General features: G+C 67.2%; 5 protein-coding genes across 5 annotated transcripts; 1 reads left to right on the top strand and 4 right to left on the bottom strand.

Moving 5' to 3' along the window:
- Positions 1 to 241: 241 nt before the first annotated feature.
- Positions 242 to 2,834, bottom strand: LOC142598361 (vesicle-associated membrane protein 5-like). The gene is made up of 3 exons (XM_075736762.1): positions 2,730 to 2,834; positions 1,760 to 1,891; positions 242 to 565 (listed from the first exon to the last, which is right to left on the bottom strand). Exons 1-3 carry the CDS (start codon positions 2,730 to 2,732, stop codon positions 299 to 301), a joined length of 402 nt encoding a protein of 133 aa, XP_075592877.1. The 5' UTR covers positions 2,733 to 2,834; the 3' UTR covers positions 242 to 298.
- Positions 2,835 to 3,439: 605 nt separating this feature from the next.
- Positions 3,440 to 6,031, bottom strand: VAMP8 (vesicle associated membrane protein 8). Its single transcript, XM_075736763.1, has 3 exons — positions 5,891 to 6,031; positions 4,444 to 4,644; positions 3,440 to 3,622 (listed from the first exon to the last, which is right to left on the bottom strand). Exons 1-3 carry the CDS (start codon positions 5,891 to 5,893, stop codon positions 3,479 to 3,481), a joined length of 348 nt encoding a protein of 115 aa, XP_075592878.1. The 5' UTR covers positions 5,894 to 6,031; the 3' UTR covers positions 3,440 to 3,478.
- A 161-nt stretch (positions 6,032 to 6,192) lies between these two features.
- GGCX (gamma-glutamyl carboxylase) lies at positions 6,193 to 10,967 on the top strand. Its single transcript, XM_075736759.1, has 15 exons — positions 6,193 to 6,203; positions 6,279 to 6,497; positions 6,951 to 7,109; positions 7,467 to 7,632; positions 7,860 to 7,938; positions 8,034 to 8,140; positions 8,386 to 8,549; positions 8,715 to 8,977; positions 9,376 to 9,507; positions 9,586 to 9,737; positions 9,819 to 9,988; positions 10,087 to 10,217; positions 10,290 to 10,437; positions 10,518 to 10,713; positions 10,800 to 10,967. Exons 3-15 carry the CDS (start codon positions 6,959 to 6,961, stop codon positions 10,939 to 10,941), a joined length of 2,001 nt encoding a protein of 666 aa, XP_075592874.1. The 5' UTR covers positions 6,193 to 6,203; positions 6,279 to 6,497; positions 6,951 to 6,958; the 3' UTR covers positions 10,942 to 10,967.
- A 49-nt stretch (positions 10,968 to 11,016) lies between these two features.
- Positions 11,017 to 16,266, bottom strand: MAT2A (methionine adenosyltransferase 2A). The gene is made up of 9 exons (XM_075736760.1): positions 16,049 to 16,266; positions 14,284 to 14,361; positions 14,079 to 14,201; positions 13,884 to 13,996; positions 13,662 to 13,805; positions 13,345 to 13,563; positions 13,082 to 13,264; positions 12,842 to 12,975; positions 11,017 to 12,423 (listed from the first exon to the last, which is right to left on the bottom strand). The coding sequence occupies exons 1-9, from the start codon at positions 16,137 to 16,139 to the stop codon at positions 12,321 to 12,323; spliced, it is 1,188 nt and encodes a 395-aa protein (XP_075592875.1). The 5' UTR covers positions 16,140 to 16,266; the 3' UTR covers positions 11,017 to 12,320.
- Positions 16,267 to 17,475: 1,209 nt separating this feature from the next.
- On the bottom strand, positions 17,476 to 22,415 carry LOC104640876 (histone H2A.V). The gene is made up of 5 exons (XM_075736416.1): positions 22,245 to 22,415; positions 18,728 to 18,805; positions 18,300 to 18,413; positions 18,067 to 18,196; positions 17,476 to 17,825 (listed from the first exon to the last, which is right to left on the bottom strand). The coding sequence occupies exons 1-5, from the start codon at positions 22,398 to 22,400 to the stop codon at positions 17,764 to 17,766; spliced, it is 540 nt and encodes a 179-aa protein (XP_075592531.1). The 5' UTR covers positions 22,401 to 22,415; the 3' UTR covers positions 17,476 to 17,763.

The following is a 22,415-nucleotide window of genomic DNA, read 5'->3' as shown; positions in this document are numbered from 1 at the left end:
GAAACTGAGGCACGGGAGGGACCCGGCGTGTCGCCGTGGGTGCCGGGGGGTCGTCCCCCCCTCCCCGTGGGTGCCGACGGGTGCCATGTCCCCAGGGACCCCCGTCCCCCCCTGTCCCCTGCCCTCCCCAGGTGCCGTCGTGTCCCCAGGGACCCGTCTGGGTCCTCCCCCACCCCTGGGGACAAGCCGGGGTGTCCCCAGCGCCGCTCCCGCTGCTTTGTTATCGTAGGGTCTCCCCAAAACAAGTCCCGGTTCTTATTTATTGTAGGGTCTCCCCAAAACAGCCCCCGCTGCTTTGTTATTGTAGGGTCTCCCAAAGTGCTGCCAGACTCCCCGTGGTGCCGGGGGCTTGGTCCCCGCCGGGGGCGGGGGGGGTACCGGGGGTGACGACGGGGACGGGCGGCCGCCGCGGCAGCCAGAGCGCCAGGCCGACGGCGAGGAGGAGGAGGAGGAGGAGGAGGAGGAGGGCGGCGAGGCCGATGGCCGCCAGCCCCCGGCGCCAGCGCCGGTGTCCCCTGCGCTGCTGCCGCGCCACCGCCCAGGTGCTGCGGGTGAAGGCTTCGCCCTGCGGGGACAGCGCGGGGGGTCTATAGGGTACCCCCCCCCCGGGCCATATAGGCCTGGAGTGCCCGGGGGGGTGTAGGGGCCCATAGTGCCCCCCCAGGGCCGTATGGCCCTATAGTGTGTGTGTGTGTCCCCAAGCCCCCCCAGGGCTATATGGCCCTATAGTGTGTGTGTCCCCAAGCCCCCCCCAGGGCTATATGGCCCTATAGTGTGTGTGTGTGTGTCCCCAAGCCCCCCCCAGGCTATATGGCCCTATAGTGTGTGTGTGTGTCCCCCCAAGCCCCCCCCAGGGCTATATGGCCCTATAGCATCTTTCCCACAAGGCTGCGCCCCTCCCTCGGGGCTATACATCCTGCTAACACTATATGTTATATACGGCTATGTGTCCTCGGGGCTGTCCCCCCTCCAGGGCGGTATAGCTCTATAGTGTCCCCCAGGGCTATACGTCCCTGTGGTGTGTGTCCCCTATAGTGTGTGTGTCCCAGGGCTATATGTCCCTATAGTGTATCTCCCCGGGGCTGTATGTCCCTGTAATGTCCCCTGGGGATATATGTCCCTGTAGCGTGCCCCCCAGGGCTGTATGTCCCTATACTGTGTCCCCCCCAGGGCTGTATGTCCCTATAGTGCGTCTCCCCTGGGGCTGTGTGTCCCTATAGTGTCCCACCAGGGCTATATGTCCCTATGGTGTGTGTCCCCTATAGTGTGTGTGTCCCAGGGCTGTATGTCCCTATACTGTGTCCCCCCCAAGGCTGTATGTCCCTGTGGTGTGTCTGCCAGGGTTATATGTTCCTATACTGTGTGTCCCCCAGGGCTATATGTCCCTACAGCACGTGTGTCCCCCCCAGAGCTATATGTCCCTGTAGTGTCCCCCATGGGTGCGTGCGCCCCCTCCCCGAGCTATATGTCCCTATAGTGTGTCCCCCAAGGCCGTATGTCCCTACAGTGTCCCCTCCAGGGCTATATGTCCCTATAGAGTGTCTCCCCAGAGCTATATGTCCCTGTAGTGTGTCCCCCAAGGCTGTATGTCCCTACAGAGTGTCTCCCCAGAGCTATATGTCCCTACAGTGTCCCCTCCAGGGCTATATGTCCCTATAGAGTGTCTCCCCAGAGCTATATGTCCCTGTAGTGTCCCCCATGGGTGTGTGCCCCCCCCCCCCCCGAGCTATACGTCCCTATAGGTGCCCCGTGTGCCCACCATGGCGCGCAGCTCCTGGGCCCGGCTGTCGAGGTCGCGGAGGCGTCCGTCCCGCTCGAGCGCCCGGGTGAAGTTCTGCTTCATCAGCTCCGTCACCTCCTCTGCCTCGCGCTGGCACCGCGCCAGCCCCGCCTGGGGACACGGGGCGCACACGCGAGTGGGGACACCGGCACCGCGAGGGGAACGGGACCCCCCCCCGGGGACGGGGGGACACTGGGGGGGGGGGGAACCGTGGGGACAACGGTAACGTGGGAAGGGGACGCATGGGGGACCCCAGGGAATGGGGGGCACGGGGACAATGGGGATAATGGGGATAATGGGGGCATGGGGATAATGGGGTACGTGGGGACAATGGGGTGCACGGGGACAATGGGGACAATGGGGGCATGGGGATAATGGGGATAATGGGGGCACGGGGACAATGGGGATAATGGGGATAATGGGGGCATGGGGATAATGGGGATAATGGGGGCACGGGGACAATGGGGATAATGGGGATAATGGGGACAATGGGGACATGGGGACAATGGGGATAATGGGGGCACGGGGACAATGGGGATAATGGGGATAATGGGGGCATGGGGATAATGGGGTACGTGGGGACAATGGGGTGCACAGGGACAATGGGGATAATGGGGACAATGGGGTATGTGGGGACAATGGGGCACACGGGGACAATGGGGACAATGGGGATAATGGGGACAATGGGGTGCACGGGGTACGTGGGGACACGGGGACACCGGCACAGCGAGGAGGGTCCCCCGGGCCCCCCCGGGCCGTGGCAGCGTGGGGACGCGGCGCTGGGAGGGGGGGACACGGGGACGGGCACGACGGGGGGACACGGGCGGTGCCACGCGGGACCTTCCCCCCCCCCCCCCAGCAGGAAGAACCGGGGGGCGGCCGGGACCGGGGCGGCCCCCAGAGCCCGGGGGGGTCCGTGCCTCCCCCCGCCCGGCCCCCCGGCGCTCACCATGGTCCGCGGGGCCGGTGCCGGTCCCGGAGCGCCCGTCCCGTCCCGTCCCGTCCCGTCCCCGCCCCGAGCCCCAGCGGCCGCCCCCGGCGGGAGGGACCGGGACCGCCCCCCCCACCCCACCCCCGGGGCCACGGACGGGACCGTGTGTGTGTGTCCCCCGGGCACCCCCGGCCCCGCCGCCCCCCGGGGTGGGTGTCCTCGGGACCCCCCGTGGGTGGGAACCGCCGGGACCCCCCCGGCCCCGCAGCCCCGGGCCCCCCGGCACCCCCCACTCAGCCCCCCAGGTCCCTACAGCCCCCAGGTGGGGGGGGGGTGTGTCCCCCAGGCCCCCCCAGACGTGGGTCCCCCAAAGACCCCCCTGTCCCTACAGCCCCCCAGAAAGGGGGGGCCCCCCCAGAACCCCCCACGTCCCCCCAGAACCCCCCACGTCCCCCCAGAACCCCCCATGTCCCCCCGGGACCCCCCCCATGTCCCCCCGGGACCCCCCATGTCCCCCCCACGCCCCCACATCCCCCTCAGGGACCCCCATTTCCCCCGGGGACACCCCCCCCCCCCGTCCCGCCCCGGCAGGGTGCCGGTGCCACCAACACTGCGCCCTTTGTCCCCCCGCGCCAGCCGCCCGCCCGGCACCGCTCCCCGCCCCGCGCTGCCCGTGCCCACGCGTGTCCCCCCCCCACAGACACAGCCGGCCCCGCGGCACTCGGCACCCCTGTATTCCTCGGGGACACGGGGGGGGGACAGGGGCTCTAGGTGGGGATGGTGCCGGTGGCCAGGAGGATGATGAGGATGAGGACGATGGCACCCACGAGGCCGAGGATGACGAGCAGCTTCACGTTCTTCCACCAGTACCGGCGGGCCATCTTCTGCGACGTCGTCTTGAAGTGCTCCGACTGCAGGGACGTCGCTCAGGGGGGACACGGGGACCCCCCCCGCCACCCCGGGGACCCCCCCCGTGACCCCCGGGATGTGCCACCCTGCAGATACCCTCACTGCCACCCCAGGGACCCCCCCTGCCACCCCGGGGACCCCCCCATCACCCCGGGGACCCCCCCTGTGACCCCCGGGATGTGCCACCCTGCAGATACCCTCACTGCCACCCCAGGGACCCTCCCGTCACCCTGGGGACCCCCCCGTGACCCCTGGGATGTGCCACCCTGGGGACCCCCCCTGCCACCCTGGGGACCCCCCCTGTGACCCCCGGGATGTGCCACCCTGCCACCCCGGGGACCCCCCCGTCACCCTGGGGACCCCCCCTGTGACCCCGGGGACCCCCCCCGTGACCCCTGGGATGTGCCACCCTGCAGATGCCCTCACTGCCACCCCGGGGACCCCCCCATCACCCCGGGGACCCCCCCTGTGACCCCTGGGATGTGCCACCCTGCAGATACCCTCACTGCCACCTCGGGGACCCCCCCTGCCACCCCAGGGACCCTCCCGTCACCCTGGGGACCCCCCCTGTGACCCCCGGGATGTGCCACCCCAGGGACCCCCCCTGCCACCCCAGGGACCCCCCCTGCCACCCCGGGGACCCCCCCCTGCCACCCAAGCGCCCTGCAGCCCCCTCCGGGTTCACCCCCGGGGACCCCACGTCCCACAACCCCCCGTCCCCTCCAGGGTCCCAGCACCGGCCCGAGGAGCCGGTGCCACCCAGGGGGTCCCTGTGTCACCTCGGGGACCCCGTGGCCGCCCCCCCCCCCCGCCCCCCCCGCACCGTGGCCTCCAGGTCCTGGCTCTTGCTGTGGAGCTGCTCGAGGTTCTCGCCCCGCGCCAGGATCCGCTCCACGTTCTGGGTCATGATGGTTTTGACGCCTTCCACCTCCCGCTGCAGCGCCCGCACGCGCCCGCTGCCCGCCTCGCTGCCCGCCTCGCTGCCCGCAACGCTGCCCGCAACGCTGCCCGCCATGCTGCCCGCCTGGTGGTGTGGGGCAGGCGTCAGGGCGGGCGGCCGGTGGCACCCCCAGCGCCCCACAGGGACCCCAATGCCCCCCCAGCACCCTACAGGCACCCCGTACCCGCCCCCGAGCACCCCGTAGCACCCACGTACCCCCCGGGCACCCAAAGGCACCCCCAGCGCCCCATATCCACCCCGAGCACCCCATATGATGCCCAGGCACTTCCCTAAGCACCCTATAGGCACCCTATAGGCACCCCAAGTATCCCATATCCCCCCCAGGCACCCTATAGACACCCCATATAGACGCCTGAGCGCCCCATACGGACCCCAGGCCCCCCCATGGGCACCCTGAGCACCCCACACCCACCCCAAGCACCCCACGTGCACCCCGGGCCCTTCCTCAAGCACCCTATGGGCACCTCAGGCGCTCCTGTACACCCCGGGCACCCCCCAGCACCCCCCAGCACCCCATATGGATCCCATAGCACCCCCGAGCACTCCGCACCAACACCCAGCACCTGACCAGCACCCACCGGCACCCTGGCCACTTCCCCATAGGCACCCCACAGGCACCCCAAGTACCCCACAGGCACCCCACAGGTACCCCATAGGCACCCCACAGGCACCCCAAGTACCCCACAGGCACCCCACAGGTACCCCATAGGCACCCCACAGGCACCCCAAGTACCCCACAGGCACCCCATAGGCACCCCACAGGCACCCCAAGCACCCCATAGGCACCCCAAGTACCCCATAGGCACCCCACAGGCACCCCACAGGCACCCCATAGGCACCCCAAGCACCCCACAGGCACCCCAAGCACCCCCTAGCCACTCCGTATGTACCCCAGAGCCCCCATATGCACCCCCCAAGCACCCTATAGGCACCCCCCAAGCACCCCAGAGCCACCCCACATCCACCCCAAGCGCCTGCCGAGCACCCCAGAGGCACCCTGGGCACCCCTCAGCACCCCATAGGGACCCCCCGAACACCCCACAGACACCCCCGAGCACCCTATGGGCACCCTAAACACCCCATGGGCACCCCCAGCACCCTATAGGTGCCCCACATGTACCCCAGACCCCCACAGGCACCCCCCGAGCACCCTATGGGCACCCTGGGCACTTCCCCAAGCACCCTATGGGCACCCTATAGGCACCCTATGGACACCCCATGGGCCCCCCCAGCACCCTATAGGTGCCCCACACGCACCCCAGACCCCCCCCGGGCGCCCCCCATGTGCCGCAGCCCCCCCCGGGCCCACCATGGCCGGGCCGCTCCGCTCCGCTCCCGCCGCGGCCCCTGACCCCTGACCCCGCCCCGCTCGGGGCTTCCGGGAGCGGCGGGACCGGGGGGCGGGGTCAGGGGTCGCGGCGGGGCCCGGGGTGGGGGGTGACGGCGGGGTCAGGGGTCGCGGCGGGGTCAGGGGGTCAGAGGGGATAGGGGAGGGGGAGGCGCGCGCCCCCCGCCCCTCGCGCCGGGGGGGGGGCGGTGGCGATTGGCGGCCGCGCCCCGTGACGTGGCGTGACGTGTGGCGCGGGGGGGCGGGGCCAGAGCGATGGCGGCGGCGGCGGCGGGTGAGAACCGGGGCGGGGGGGGGGGGTGCCGGTGCCCTCTGACCTCTGACCTCTGACCCCTGACCCCCCCCGCAGGCCCGGCGCGGCGGAGGCGGCCGGAGCGGGAGGAGGCGGCGGCGGGGGGGGGATCCCCGGCCCCCCCCGGCCCCGCCAAGGGTCCCGGTACCGGCCCCGGCCTGGCCCGGCGCCTCCTGGGCTTCGAGCTGCGGGACCTGGCGCGGTGGCACCGCTTCGTCCGGCTGCTGCACCGGCCCACAGACCCCGCCGCGCTCGGGGCCTTCCGGGCCGCCTTCGGTGGGTGAAACGGGGGGGGGGGTCAGTGGGGGGACCGGGGGGACCGGGGGGTGAGGGGGTACCGGGGGTGAGGGGGGCCGGGGGGCTGCGGGGGGACCGGGGGGCCGGGGGGTACCGGGGGGTACTGGGGAGCCCGGGGGGCTGCGGGGGGACCGGGGGTGAGGGGGAACCGGGGGTGAGGGGGTACCGGGGGTGAGGGGGACCGGGGGGCTGCGGGGGTCCGGGGGGTACTGGGGGTACCGGGGGTGCGGGGGGGCCCGGGGGGCTGTGGGGGGACCGGGGGGTACCGGGGGTGAGGGGGTACTGGGGGGGCCCGGGGGGGTCCCAGGCCCGGGGGGGGTCGGGACGTGCGGGCCCGGACACGTCACCACCGGAGCGAAGGTCGGTCGGGGGGGTCAGTGTCCGCCCGGGGGCGGGGGGTGCCCGGCTCGCTGACCGCCCTCCCGGCCGCAGGGCTGCTGATGGCGCTGGACGTGCCGCAGGAGCGGGGCCTGGCCCAGCTGGACCAGCGGTTCCTGGACGGGCTGGAGGTCTGTCGGTTCCCGCTGCTGCCCTTCCTGCGGCCGCTGCCCCTCGACTGGATGTACCTGCTCTACGCCGTCATGTTCCTGGGTACGGGGGGCGCGGGGCGGGAGCGGGGCGAGCGTCACCCTGGGGACGGGGACAGGACGGGAGCGGGGCGAGCGTCACCCTGGGGATGGGGACGGGGGGGGAACCGGGGCGGGATGGGGACAGGCGGGAAGCTGCCCCGTCTCCGGGACAGGCACCAGGACGGCAAAGGGGGACGGGGCCCGAGACGGGCACCAGGGGGTGGCACCGGGACGGGGGGACATGTGCTGGGGATGGGGACGGGTACCGGGGGGAGCGGGGACGGGAACTGGGGGGAAGGATGGGGACCTGGGGGGAGGACGGGGACAGGAGGGGACCCCGGGGGGAAGGACGGGGACAGGAGGGCTGCGGTGCCCGCAGGGGCGCTGGGCGTCATGGCGGGGTGCTGCTACCGCCTGAGCTGCGCCGCCTTCCTGGGGCCGTACTGGTACGTGCTGCTGCTGGACAAGACCTCCTGGAACAACCACTCCTACCTCTACGGGCTCCTGGCCTTCCAGCTCGCGCTGCTGGGCGCCGACCGCTACGGGTGGGCACCGCCGCCGGCACCCCGGGGGGCTCCCCCAAGGCACCCGTGGGGTGCGACTGGGGCTCCCGGGGGGGGTTCTGTAGGGCGCCCAGCGGGGAGGGTGGCCCTGGGGCAGCGCAGGTCCCGGGTCCCCCGGCCGTGGGTCGCCGTGGGGCGATGGTTACCCCCTGTCCCGGGGGTGCGTGTCCCCCCACCCCGTGTCCCCACTACGCCCCGTGTCCCCGCAGGTCGCTGGACGGGCTCCTCCGTCCCCAGAAGAGGAACGCCCACGTGCCGCTGTGGAACTACACCCTGCTGCGCGCGCAGGTGGGGTGCCCTGTCCCCCTCCCCCGCCCCGGGTGCCCCTCTGGGACCACCCCCCAACCCCTCCCCCATCACCCATTCTCCTCCCCCCCCCCCAGATCTTCATCGTCTACTTCATCGCGGGGCTGAAGAAGCTGGACGCCGACTGGGTGGGCGGCTACTCCATGGGGTCCCTCGCCCGCCACTGGCTCTTCGCACCCTTCAAGTGAGGATGAGGAGGGCGGTGGGGGGGGACGGGGCGAGGATGAAGAGGGTGATGGGCTAACGGGGACGGGGCGGGGATGAAGGTGACGGGGCGAGGATGAGGAGGGTGATGGTGCACAGGATGAGGATGAGGAGGGTGATGGGCTAACGGGGACGGGGCGAGGATGAGGGTGACGGGGCGAGGATGAGGAGGGTGACGGTGACGCGGTGAGGATGAGGATGAGGAGGGTGATGGCCCTGCCGCAGGCTGGTGCTGTCGGAGGAGATGACCAGCCTGCTGGTGGTGCACGGGGGGGGGCTGGTGCTCGACCTCTCCGCCGGCTTCCTCCTCTTCTTCGACGCCACCCGCCCCCTCGCCCTCTTCTTCGTCACCTACTTCCACTGCATGAACTCCCAGCTCTTCAGCATCGGTGAGACGCGGGGGGACACACACACACGCAGAGCACACTCCCGCACCCCCCCGAATCGCCCGCAGCTTGGGCAGGAGGGCCCAGCTGCCCCCCCACCCCCCTCAGGGACCCTGTTGTGTGGCCGGGGGGGTCCCCAAGTGTCCCGTGTGTGTCCCCCCCCCCCAGGGATGTTCCCCTACACCATGCTGGCCAGCAGCGGGCTGTTCTGCCACCCCAGCTGGCCCCGGCGCCTCTGCGCCCGCTGCCCGCCCTGGCTGCGGGGGGTCCTGCCCAGCACCCAGCCCCCCCGGCCCAGCCCCGACTGCCACTACGGGGAGCGGGGGACACGGCGGGGGGGCCTTCGGCCTCGCCAGCACCTGGCCGCCGCCTTCACCCTCCTCTACGTGCTGGAGCAGCTCTTCCTGCCCTACTCCCACTTCATCACCCAGGTGGGGGCGTTGGGGGGGGCACAGAGGGGCACGGCTAGGGGCGAGGGGGTGTTTTGGGGAGATGGGGGGCGGTTTTGGGGATGTGAGGGTGTTTGGGGGGGGCATTTTTGGGGCACACGGGGATGAAAGGACCCTTGAGGCTGGGGGGGTGGGGTGGGGGGCTGCTGGGGGGCACGGGGCAGCGCTCAGGGGGGTGTTAGCAAGGGGGGGGACACACACAGGGTGGGTAAGGGGGGTGTTATTGGGGGGCACTGCCAGGGGAGGAGGCTCACCCAGGGGATGGGGGGGGTACAGGGGCCCCCCCCTCCTTGTTGCTGTGGGGTGGGGACATGGCTGTCCCCTGGTGTCACCCCCTCCCCGTGTCTCCTGTCCCCCCGCCTCTCCCCCCCCCCCGCCAGGGCTACAACAACTGGACCAACGGCCTCTACGGCTACTCCTGGGACATGATGGTTCACTCCCGCTTCCACCAGCACGTCAAGATCACCTACCGCGACGGGCTCACCGGGGAGGTGGGCTACCTCAAACCGGGGGTGAGCGGGGACCCCGGGGCAGGGCGGGGGGAACGCAGGGGACGGGACGGGGGTGTCCCCATCGTCCCCCCCGGGTAGGTGTTCACGCAGAGCCGGCGCTGGAAGGACCACGCGGACATGCTGAAGCAATACTCGACCTGCCTGAGCCGCCTCCTGCCCCGCTACAACGTCTCCCAGCCCCAAATCTACTTCGACGTCTGGGTCTCCATCAACGACCGCTTCCAGCAGAGGTTTCGGGGGGTGGGGAGGGTTTGGGGGGGGGGGGTAGCAGGGCGGGGGGGCTGTGGGGTGCTGACAGCCCGTCCCCGCAGGCTGGTGGACCCGCGGGTGGACCTGGTGCGGGCGCCCTGGTCGCCCTGGTCCCCCACGCCCTGGCTGCTGCCGCTGCTGCTGGAGCTGTCGCCCTGGCGGGAGCGGCTGCAGGAGCTGGAGAGCCAGCTGGACGGGCACACCGACGCCGTCTTCATCGCCGACTTCCCCGGTACAGGGAGCCCCTGGGTTTGGGGGGGGGGGGGGAAGAGGGGCTGCACCACCTTTTTTTTTATTTTGGGGTTTTTTTGGGGGTTTCCCGCCCCCCAGGCCTGCACCTGGAGAACTTTGTCAGCGAGGACCTGGGGAACACCAGCCTGCGGGTGCTGCGGGGAGAGGTGCTGGTGGAGCTGGTGGAGCAGCAGCACAACCGCTCCCTGCGTGAGGGCGAGGGCATGCAGGTGAGGGGACACGGACACGGGGGGGGCCCGTGGGGTGTCCCCGCGGGTGCTGAGGGCCCCCCCCTTGCGCAGCTGCCGGCGGGGCAGTACCACAAGGTGCACACGGTGTCGGCCGAGCCCTCCTGCTACATGTACCTCTACGTCAACACCACGGCGCTGGCGCTCGAGCAGAACCTGACGCGGCTGCAGGAGCTGCGGGACCGCGTGCGCAACGGCACCGGTGAGCGCCAGGGTTGGGTGGGGTCCTGGGGACACCCCCCCCCCCGCCCCTCAGCTCACCCCCCCTTCTCGTCCACGCAGAGAAGGAGCCGCTGCCCCCCGAGCTGCGGCCCATCCTGGGGGAGCCGCCGGTGGCGGGGGCTGCGGCCGACCCGGTGGTGATGGCGTTCCTGCGGCGGCAGCGGCGACTGGAGGAGCAGAACCGGCGGCGGGAGGCCGGCCTGGCCCAGCGCCTCCACCGCTTCCTCCGCAAGAAATTCTACCTCTTCCGCCGCAGGTGAGACACCTCCCACCCCCAAAAAAAAAACCACTGGTTTCCCCCTTCATTTCCCCCTCCATGACTGACTCCCCCCCCCCTTGCAGCGCCCTGATGACCTGCATCTCCCTCCGCAACCTGGCGCTGGGCCGGCCGGCCCTGGAGCAGCTGGCGCAGGAGGTGGCCTTCGCCAACTGGCGCGGCGAGGAAGAGGACGCTCGGCCAGAGCAGGGGAGCCCCGAGCTCTGATCACCCCAAATAAACTCGGGGTTTTTTTTAAGCTGCCGCCCCCCCCCCCCCCCCCTTTCCTCAGGCTCAGACAGGTACGGTCGAACCCAGCAGTTTTTATTTTTTAAGTTTCGTTTTGGAATCGGTGAAATCGAAACAAATGTAATAAAACCTCCAGAAAAATATTAAAAGAAAGAAAAAAAAAATAAAAGAGAAAGCCCCCCTGCCATCACCCCCACCCCACCAAGGCACTTCTGGGGGGGCACCGGCCCCCCGGGACGGGCAGGTAAACAAGCCGGCTTCTCTGTACCACACCGGCCAAATGCGCCGCGGTCCCGGGGCCGGGCAGCCCCAGCGTTTGCCTGCCCCTCTCCCCTCCTCTATCAATTAAAAAAAACCCCGATTTCTCCCTTTTTCACCCCGGTTCGGAGACCAGCTCGGCCTCCTCGGGGGCAGGGGAAAGGCAGCTGGAGGGGGGGGGGTGAGGGTGCCGGCGGGGGGGGCTTTCAGGAAAATCAAGAGCTGCCGTCTGAGCCCGGGGGCTTCTCTGTACTCACGCCCCGCGCCTCAGCACACAATAAATACACCGCTAGAAAAAAAACGTTCAAGTATGAAGGGCCAAATCCCTCCCCTTTCCCCCCCCCCCCCAAAATACATAAAGGTCGGCTGAGCCCCTCCACCCGCCCCCCCCCGCCTCAGCGCCGAGCTGGGTGCGGGAAGGGGGGGGGTTGTGCAGTTGTGGACTCGTTTCAGCTTTCTTATAAAGAAAAAAAAAAAAACCAACAAAATCCATAAAACTTTTTCCTCCGGTACCAAACCCGCAGAGGGGATTTGGGGTGGGGGGGTGGGGGGGGGCAGGTTTAACACCGTTTACCCCACACACACCCCCCAAAATGTGCATCCTCCGAGAGAAGAGGTTTAAAATCGGGGTTAAGAACAAAACCAGCACCAATGAGGTCCCGGCGGGAAAGGGGGGGGACACGCCGAAATGGCGGCGTCACATCTTCCCCCCCCCCCCAGCGGGACAGCGAGAGTCGGGGGGGGCAGGGGGGGAGCGCTCGGGGGCGTTTTGCCGAGCTCAGACGTCACACGAGATTTTTTTTTGTTGTTTAAAAATAAGTCGGAGGAGGGATGGGCGGCCGCGGAGGAGGGGGGGGACGACAGACGGAGGCGGGGGGGGGGAGCTCGGGGAGAGGCACGAGGCCGCGCGTGGTCCCCACGCAACCGAAACGATGGTGAGAGAGAGAGAAAGAGAGAGAAAAAAGGGGGGGACACGGGGCCAGGAGAGCCTGGGGGGGCCCAGGAGCTCTTTCCCCCAGAGCCCGCGAGCTTCTCTGTAACCTACGCCCGCAGGAGTGGGGGGAAAAAGCCTAACAAGGCTTTTTTTTTTTTTTTTTCTTTCAGTATTTTAGTTTTTTGGGAACTTCCCAAGGGAAACTGTCCCTACCAAAGTGGCCATAGGCTGCGGTCCTCTGATAGAGGGGCTTCTTCAGATCCAGATCCCTGGAATATACAAGTCCTCAACTCAGTAAAGAGGATCCGGCCGCACGCTCGCCCCTTCCCTGCCTGGCCGGGGGGTCTGCGGCGTCGCCTCCGTCTCCTCCCCATCCCCGGGGGGCGGTTGGGGCTTCCCCGGCTGCCCCCCCTCCAAAAAAACCCCCGAGAAGCCGGAGAAGCTCCAAGCGCTCGGCTCTCGGCGGATACTTACCCCCGTCCGCGCCCGAAAGCGCTTTTTATCTTCCGGCATAAGCGGCTCTCCTTGCCGGTTCCAGTCGCACCAGGCGGTGACCGCGGCTGCTCCGGGGCCGGGGAGGGGACCCCCAACGTGATGCCACCGCCCCGGTCTGTGTGTCCCCGACCGCCCCCACACCCTTCCTCTCCCAGCGGCGCGTGTGCCCCCCCCTTCTCTGGCGCCCGTTACCTGACGATCACCCCGGGGCGGAGGTCAAAATTCTTCTTGACGATCTCCAGCAGCTCCCGCTCGCTCTTCTGGGAGGTGCCGTAGTGGAAGATGGAGATGGACAAGGGGTGGGACACCCCGATGGCGTACGAGACCTACGGGGCGGGGGGGGGGGGGACACGGGACACACACAGATTAATTCCGAGAAACCCCCCCCGCCCCGAAAGCACCAGGAAGGGGGAGGGACCCGCCGGCACCCACCTGCACCAGCACCCTGCGGCACAGCCCGGCCTTGATCAGGGATTTGGCCACCCAGCGCGCGGCGTAGGCAGCCGAGCGATCCACTTTGGTGTAATCCTTCCCCGAAAAGGCGCCGCCGCCGTGGGCCCCCCAGCCCCCGTAGGTGTCCACGATGATCTTGCGGCCGGTCAGACCGGCATCACCCTGGGAGGGACAACGCCGTTCACTGCCGTGCCGGTACCACCGTGCCGGCACGGCTTCGCCGGGAAAGCCGCCATCGTTACCTGGGGGCCGCCGATGACGAAGCGGCCGCTGGGCTGGAGGTGGTAGATGGTGTCATCGTCCAGGTACTTGGCCGGCACCACCGCCTTGATCACCTTTTCCTTCAGCGCGTCCCGCATCTCGTCCAGGCACACCTCCTCGTCGTGCTGCACCGAGATGACGATGGTGTGCACCCGGATGGGGATGACGGCGCCGCGGTCCTGCATGTACTGCACCGTCACCTGCCGGGGGGGAAGTCCGGGGCGTCAGGGGATGAGGCCAAAGGTTTGGGGACTCCGAGGAGCGGTTTTGGGGACGGGGCTCCCGGCGAGGCCCTCACCTGCGTCTTGGAGTCGGGTCGCAGCCAGGGCAGCGTGCCGTTACGTCGCAGCTCGGCCAGTTTGGCGTTCAGCTTGTGCGCCAGGACGATGGTGAGGGGCATGCACTCCTCCGTCTCGTCCGTGGCGTAGCCGAACATCAGGCCCTGCGGCAGAGGGAGGGCGCGATGAAGCCGTGACAACTCCGACTGAAACGCGGCAGCTCACGCGGCGCAGAGACTCACCTGGTCCCCGGCGCCGATGTCCTCCTCGCTGCGGTCCAGGTGGACGCCCTGGGCGATGTCGGGCGACTGCTGCTCCAAGGCCACCAGCACATTGCACGTCTTGTAGTCGAAGCCTGCAGCGGAGCGGAGGCTGCGGTGAGCCCGGCGTGCCGAACCCCGTGCCGGCGGCGAGCCGGTGACCCCCTCGGCACGTACCTTTGGAGGAGTCGTCGTAACCGATGTGCTTGATGGTGTCCCGGACCACCTTCTGGTAGTCAACAGCAGCCCGGGAGGTGATCTCCCCCGCCAGCAGGATCATCCCCGTCTTCGCCACCGTTTCTGGAGGGAAGGACGAGGATGTCAGCACCGGCGTCACCCAGCCAGCGCCAGCGTCGCCCCACGTCCCCAGGGAGCGACTCACCACAAGCCACCTTGGCGTCAGGGTCCTGTTTGAGGTGGGCGTCCAGGACAGCGTCGCTGATCTGATCGCAGATTTTATCTGGGGAGGGGACACAGACAACGAGAGGCCGTCACGGCCCGGCCCGGCCCTTCCTTCCTGAGCCGCTCGCCCTCGGCACAGCCGCGTCCGCGCTAAGCCGGGAGCCGGAGCCGCGGCCAAGCACAAGCCTCCCCTTAAGCCGGCAGCCTCCCGCAGCGCACACAGCCCTCGCCTTGTCCCCGCGACGGGTTATTAGCCTGGAATTTCAGGCATTTTCCAGTTAAGCTCCGGTTACAGTCGGAGCAGAGCTTGGGGTCAGCCACCTACGGCATCGCCGAAGGGGACCGTCGCCCCCGTCTCCAGCCCCGGCTTTCCCAACGCAGCGCGTGCCAGCTTCCCGGGGTGCCTGGTGCCGGCAGCTGCCCCGGAGCGCGCCCGGCCGGCTCCCACTGCGTACCCAGTTCCCTCCAGTACCCAGGAGGTTTTTTTCTGGGAGAGGGAGAGCCCCCTCCCGCTCCTGGAGCTTCCCAAGTGCTGCTCGGGGCTAGACGGTGAATAAGCAACTTCCCTCGGACGGCGGACGTCCTTGGCGGCGACCTTTCGGGCCGGATTTGGGAGAGGATGAGGCAGCGCCTCGCTGGGGCGAGGGGAGGCAGCTCCCCCGGCCGCATCTCGGGGTGGAAGAGCGAGGGAACAGCCCTTACACCCGCGCACAGGCGCTGAACTCCTCTTCCCGTGACCTGGGGCGCGGGGAGCCCTTCCAGCGAAGGGGGGAGCCCCGAAGGTACCCCCCAGACCAGCCGCAGGGGTTCGGCTACGCCACGGGGCCGTGCGGGTGCCGGAGCTACCTACGCTGCGGGGTGACAGGAACCCGGCCGCGTCTGCGGGGCGCTGGGCGGGACGGCTGGCCGGGACTCAGGGAGCACCCAGGCAGCGGGTGCTGGCAGCTGCCTGCAGGCAGAGGGTGGCAGCTGCCCGCGCAGCTTTGCAGTCATGTGCCCCAAACCGGCGACACAAAGGCAGGGAGGGAGCCCGGCACGCCATGGCACGGCGCTGACACGGCCCGGGGGCTTAGGGGGCTCCAAAACAGCCCCCGCGGGGGTCCCCACCCTCCAGCCGCGGGGCAGGTCCGGGGAGCCCTGAGCAGCCCCCGGGCAGGGACAGGGCGCTCCATCACCCCGGGAGAGCCGCGGGGGGGGCAGGGTGCGCTGCGGGCGGCGCCCCCCGGCCCCTGCCCCCTTGGCCGGGCCTGGCCGGGCCCCAGCAGCCGCGCTGCAGCCCGGGAGCCTGCCCGGGGCGGGGGGGGGGGACACGGGACCCGCGGCGCTCGGACCGGCAGCTTACGGGGGTGGGGGGGGGGGGGGGCACACCGGGAGCTGCTGAGTCACGGCTGAGTCACGGCGGGGCCCCCCCCCGTCACCGTTGCGTCACCAGGTAAGACCCCCCCCCCCCCCCCGCTGTGTCTCGTGCCCCGCATTCACACACACCCCGCCCCCCCCCCCAGGCGGTAACCACGTGCGCGCCGGGGCCCGCAATGCGGCGCGCGCCGTCCCGCACTGCGCGCGCGCCCGGTGGCGTCACCGCCCCCCCCCCCCAACCTGTCCGCCAGGACCCCCCTCCCCTCCCCTCCCCTCCCCCTCCCCCAGCCGGGCGCGCGCGCCCCCTCCCCTCCTCCTCCTCCTCCCCCCCCCCTCCCGCGCGCCGCCGGGTCGCGCCTGCGCGTTCGCCGCCCCGCCGCGGCCCGCACCTGGGTGCCCCTCGCCCACGGACTCGGAGGTGAAGAGGAAGGTGCCCTCCTCGATGAACACCTCGTGGAAGCCGTTGAGTTGACCGTTCATGGCGGAGGAGGAGGAGGAGGAGGAGGAGGAGGAAGAGCAGCAGCAGCAGCGGCGGCAGCGGGCGGGAGCGCGGGCAGAGCGCGAGGCGGCGGGGCGCGGTGACTGTGGCGGTAGGAGCAGCCCGACCCCCGCCTGTATTTATACCCTCCTCGCCCCGCCTCGTCGCCTCTTCCCACCAATAGCGAGCGCCGAATCTGCCGCGGGGGGGGCGGGGCGGCCGAACCACTGCAGGCGGGCGGGGGAGGCGGGTTACGTAACGCCGAGCGCGGCCTCCCCCCGCTGCGGCTGCCCCGCGTTCCCCGCGGCCAACCGAGCGGCGAGCGGGCTTGAGAGGTCGACCGGACCGTCCGCCCTTCAGTCCGCAGCGCGGCGGGGCGGGGGGGAACCGGCGTCCCCCGCCGCGCCCCCCCCTCCCCCCTCCCCCGGTGCGGCCTCATGGAGCCTCCCACGCCGCCAGGAGGCGCGGGGCGGCGAGCGCATGCGCACCGGGGCGGCGCGGGACACGCATGCGCAGAGGCGCCGTGCACGGGCAGAGAAGACAGCCCCTCCCCGCCGCCATCTTGCGGGCTGAGCGGCCCCGCCATTGTGCGGCCCTGAGCCCCCGCCGCCCCCCGGTACCGGCTCCCCGCGCCCCGCCCGGCCGCCGCCCCCCCCCCCCGGCCCCACCCCAACGCCTCACGCCGCCATCTTGTGATGCGGCAGTGGCAGCACCGCCACGGCCAAGGCCCCACCGGCCTGTACCGCGTCCCCGAGGCCGCCCGAGGCGCTGCGGCCCGGTGGGACGGGTCTGAGGCTGCGGCAGGGCGGTGGACGGCACCCAGGGCCAGCGGGGCCTCTTTGGCGCCTGATGCAACCGGCCGCTGGTGTTGCCAGTGCTGGAGCCTTCCCAGCTCCCTCCTCTGCCCTGCGGCACCTGCCTGGCTCCCGGCCGGCTCCCGGCCAGGTGCGGCCCAGCCGGCGTCTCCCTGGGGCGTGGCGGGACAGGGCTGCCCGGCAGCCTGGACGGGCCACGGTGAGGGGCGGGCTGGGCAAGGCCCCGCGTGGCCAGGACGGACGGGCCCCCCTGCCAGCCCCGGCCATGCGGGGCGGGGGGCGGAGCCTTGGGGCAGGCCCCGCCCATCTCCTTATGTGTACATGGGCGGGGCAGCGCGCCTCCTATGTTTGCATAAGGGGCGGGGTTACATTTGCATTTGGCGCGGGAGAGCCCCGTGCCCGCACCCCCCCCCCCCCCGGTCCCGGGGTCCCGGTTACCGCCTCCCCGTCCCCTCACCCCCACCCGCTGCCCCCGGCAGCCTTCCTCCCCCCCCTCCCCCCCCAGGAGAGGCATAGTTTGGTGTTTTGTTTTGGTTTTTTTTGTAAAAAATGGTTTATCCATTCCATTTTTGTATAAAACCCCGGGGAGCAGCCGAGCCCCTCGCTCACACCAACAAGGTACAACTTTGCCTCAAACTCCCAATCTAAAGCCCAAACCCGTCCTTCCTCCTTCTACAGTCAATTGTCTATGCTCTTCCTTTGAACTATTCCTTTAAAAAAATTCGACGTAGCCCCAAGATTTCTTCTGTCCCAGGTACAGTACGACGACGGGAGGGAGCGGGCCGCTTAAATTTTTTTTTTTTCCCCCTCTCTACGCCGTTTTTTGTTGTCCCTTCTTTCCAATCAGAGACTTGTGGATGTGGGGGATGACACCTGCGGAGAGAAGAGGAGGATTCCCCATCAGCCGCTCGCAGAGTTCCCAAAAAAATAAAAACCCGCTCCTAGAAATCCTCAACTCCCAGCAGAGTTCGGCGATACGTTTCCTCCTGCTCCGGCTCACCCCACCTACCGTCAGCGCCCAATTCCTGTCTATTTTCTCTTTTTTTTTTTTTTTTTCTTCCCTCCTCATTCTAAAATTCCCAACGAGGGAAGGGGGTGCAAGGACGATACCCACCTCCACCGGCGATGGTGGCTTTGATCAGGGAATCCAACTCTTCATCGCCACGGATCGCCAGCTGCAAGTGACGGGGAGTGATCCGCTTGACTTTCAGATCCTTCGAAGCGTTGCCCGCCAGCTCCAGCACCTGCCGAGAAATCGGAAAGACACTCGGGATCCCGAGGGAAATGATTTTTTGGGGGGTTTTGGGGTGGGGGTTTGTTCCCCCCCCCACCTCTGGTAGGACCTACCTCGGCAGTGAGGTACTCGAGGATGGCGGCGCTGTAGACGGCAGCGGTGGCACCCACTCGCCCGTGGCTGGTGGTGCGAGTCTTCAGGTGTCTGTGGATCCGGCCCACGGGGAACTGGGGGTGGGAGAGATCGACACCTCGTTAGCACCTATAGCCGCCTACACGTTCACACCATTGCACCCTACACCGCTCATTTCTGACCCAAGCGAATCCCCGCCCTGCGCGTCTATGGCTTCCAGGAGCTCCTGTAATGCCATTAACACCACGACACAAATCACAAAATGTTAAGGTTTTACAGGAAAACAAACAAAACAAAAAAAAAGGGGGCGGGGGTTGGGGCAAACCTGCCTCCCAGAAGTGGAGGTTTCACTCAAAAATTCCCGTTTTACATTGAAATCGGGGAGCCAGCGGGCGTGGTTGTGCCTTACCTGCAGCCCGGCTCTCTGTGAGCGCGACACGGCCTTGGCCTTGGCCTTCCCGCTGTCCTTTCCCGCCTTGCCACCAGCCTGCAAGAGAGAAACGCGCCCATTAATTAACCTTAATTAACTCAGAGAGACCTGCTGCACCATAATCCAGAGGCAAACACGCTCTCTGCTGCTGCAGGAAACTTGTTGCCTCTCAAACGACCAAAAACGAGGCAAATTTGAGGGGACGAGGGGAGGTTCGAGAGGTGCGGTGGCTGCTTTATCACCCCGGGAGTCTCATTTCCTGCTACCGCTGTTCCCATTATTTTTCAGAAACACCAAATGGAGGGAAACCAGCCCAAAAAAACCTCTTTGGGGTTGTTGTTGGGTTTTGGTGGGGTTTTTTTTTTTGCAGCAGCAGCACAGTTGTGAGAACAGTCCGATTCCAGACTCATTTTCTCAGCTCGGAAGGCATACGATCCTGTTTCTGCACGTAGGAATCTGCAGCCCAGACCTGCAGGATTCAAGGGCAATTCCTGTCCTGCTCCGGAGCAGAAAATCATCAGGGAGCGCCAGAAATCACAGATTTAACCAAAATCACGTTGCGGGGAGCAGCTGAAACCCTGAAGTGTGAGAGTTTGGAAGCCACCGAGAAAAGAGGAAGAACCAAATGTGGGTTTGCCGGGCTCTTGCACATCCGCTTTAAGGAAATCCATTGATTCAAGGGATATTGAATGCGACGTCACTGATAGTTAACGAGAGCTGCTTCTAACGAAGGTGAGAGTAGCAGGCCAGGCAGCAGGGTCGTTGGGAAGAGCCCGTGTCCTCCCATGTGAAGGAGGACGTTCCGCTGAACACGTGTTTTTTACCAGAGGGAGAAGGGAACTGTCTCTCAAAGATGGGAATAACATTTAACGGCCACGCAGTACCCAAACCTGCAGTTCTCAACCCAAAATCTGGCCCGTTGAAGAAACAACAGCAACTATAACCCCCAAAATTAGGTCTCCCAGCCCACGATGAGCAGGAAGCCCTCGTACAGCCCCTGCAAAGGGAAAGCAGAGCCCTAAAAGTATCTGTATTTGTAATCCCCATTTTTGCACTGCGCATTAATCCTACAATCCCCATCCTCTTAAAAAAAAAAAAAAAAAGGAATTACATCTCGCTGTGAGGCAGCTGAAAGCTGCCACCAGCCCTTCCCGTTCATTTAGGAGAAACCACAGGATCCAGAGATCCCCAGGAGACCGAGGTGACGCGAACTGACCACGTTAATCCTTAAAACAAGGCACTGGCTTAACATGGAGACGTCTGAGCTCACGCCAGCTGGGGAGTGACAGCCCAGTTTAAACTCAAACATTAGGAAAAAAAAAAAAAAATATCTTCCCCTCATCGCAAGGGGAAGATATTTCATCTGGAGGCAATAAAACAAGTGGAGCAGCGCTGGGCAAGGGCAGCAGGAGCCGGGCCGGCATCCCACGGCACCGAGCGCAGGTTGAGTTCCTCCCTGTGGCAGCACCGGAGATCCAGCTGCGGGAACGGCGGCAGCCGGCAAACCCGCTGGGTGTTTTGGCAGCCGACGCCAGGACAGGAGTGTCTTTAGAAGGGGCTGGCTCCGGTTTGTTAGGAGAGCAGCAGAGGGGTGACTTGGAGATGTGTCCAGAAATGCTTTGAAGCGCCGAGTCGACGCTCCCTTTGGTGCGGTGAAGCGTCAGGAGTTACTTTTATCAGTAGAAAACATCACTCAGCAAAACTTCAAAAATCAGGAGGGAGGATACGTGGATATTTCCTCCCTCTAGAAATAAAAGACAGCTCTGGGAAGAGCCCTGGCTGTTCACACCGAGGGCTTTTATCAGTCAGCTGTGAACTTTCCCACTTCTCCGTCAAGTTTTCCAGCCGGCAGCTGCCCACCTGATGGTTCTTTCCACGATATTGGACTAAAAATAAGGAAGAAAAGTCTCACAGCAGAAGTCCTGAGGTTTGTCTCCACCTTCACCAACGTCTAAACCCTCTGCAGGGTTTGCAGAGGAATTGCCGCAACAGTTTCCCACAGCCCAGCCGCCACCGGGTCCCTGTGGAAGCTCATCCCCCTCCCGGCCACGGTCCCGGCAGAGAAACAAGGGCTCCTTGACGAACGTGCTGTTTGCAGCACGGAGATTTCCTTCTCTTCCTGGGGAGAAGGAGGGCTGGCGGGGGCACAGTTAGGTCGGAGACGGCAGCGATTCGCTTCTTCGTCTGAAGGGACCGCACAGGAACGCGATGTCTCCTTCCCTTCTCCCCACCGAGGTTGCTCACTGGCAGCGCGTCCCCACACGGACCGAACATGCTGAGTCTCTTGCAGCCGGCAAACAACTTTTTTTTTTTTTTTTTCCTCCCCTCCTCCTTCTTGTTTCAAACAAGACTAAAATACTTCAAAAAGCAACTTTTTATCTGTTGCCACAAGGTACCAAGATATCCTCCAGCGCTGGTGAGAGTTGCGTAATCGCACAGAACGTTTCCATGTTAACCCCCTCAGCAATCGGGGCCCTTATCTCCCGTATCTAAGCGACGGTTACAGACCCTGCGCCCCTGACTTCCACAAAACTTTCAGACGCGCGGGGCACCAGGGAGGATTAAACCCCGGCCTTCTCCCCTCCACAGAGCCAGACTTTTCCTTGGGAAGCCACCAGCGAGCCGTGCCGAGTGCCAACAGATGTCGGAGATGTCGGTTAGAATTTACACCGTGGAAACCAAACATTCCTTGGGGCTGGGGCTACGTGGGGAAGGTGGCCCGGCCGCTTGACAGACGTCCCTCGGGCCACTCGCTCCTCGCTCAGCCCCTGACAGTCACTTCCTTACTACACAATCAACTTTTAAAATATATTAAGTGCAGAAAGTAGCTGTAAAAAGCAGCGGTTTCCCTCCAAAACCGTAACCGGTGAAGTAAAGGCAGTCACGGTGTCTCCCAGCCTCTCCGGGAAAGCTTTGACAGCACAAGGGAGTCACCGGCTCTGCCGTTCGCCTCCCGCCGGCCCGATCGCTGGGGTCCGGGGCTGCCGGGAAGCGGCACACATCCTCTCCGGAAGGGCCCCGCCAAAGTCGGCGAGAGGCTTCGGTTACACAACGGCGGCAGCCCCGGGGAGCGCGGGGGGGTGGGGGGGCTGAAGCGGTTTTCGGCGCACTTCCAGACGCCTGGTCAAAGGGAGGCTCCCGGGGAGCCCCTCGGGAAGGGCAGGCAGCGGCGCCGTGCCCAAGGTCACGGATCGGTGACAGAGCCCGGCACAGGGCCCACCCGTCGTGTCCTGTGTCCCCCCCCCCGCCCCGGCCTCTCGCCGAGAGGAGCGGCGGGCGACCCCGGACGCGGCTCCCCGCTGACAGCGGCGGCTCCAACCGCCTCCCGGGCGCCCCTGTCACCTCCGGGCCTCTGCCAGCCGCCCCGGCCAGGCCACCCCGCCGCCGCGCTCGGCCTCCGCCTCCCACCGGCTCCGGTACCGGCCCCGGAGCACCCCACCCCCCCCGCACCCTCGGAGGAGCCGGACCGAGCTCAGCCGCCGTCCCCGCCACTCACCATGGTGCCGCCGCCGCCGCCTGAGCTCCGGTCCCGAGTCCGCGCTGGAGCCGCCTCAGGAGCCGCCAGACAATAACCCTCCCGAGCGCGAGGAGGGAGCCCGGCCTGCCGCGGCGGCCCCAAACCAATCAAGACATCCCATACTAGTTTGAACATATCGCTACCGCCAAT

Source organism: Balearica regulorum, chromosome 27 (assembly GCF_011004875.1).
Source record: "Balearica regulorum gibbericeps isolate bBalReg1 chromosome 27, bBalReg1.pri, whole genome shotgun sequence".
NCBI lineage: Eukaryota > Metazoa > Chordata > Aves > Gruiformes > Gruidae > Balearica > Balearica regulorum.
This window is presented reverse-complemented; position numbering and strand designations above follow the sequence as displayed.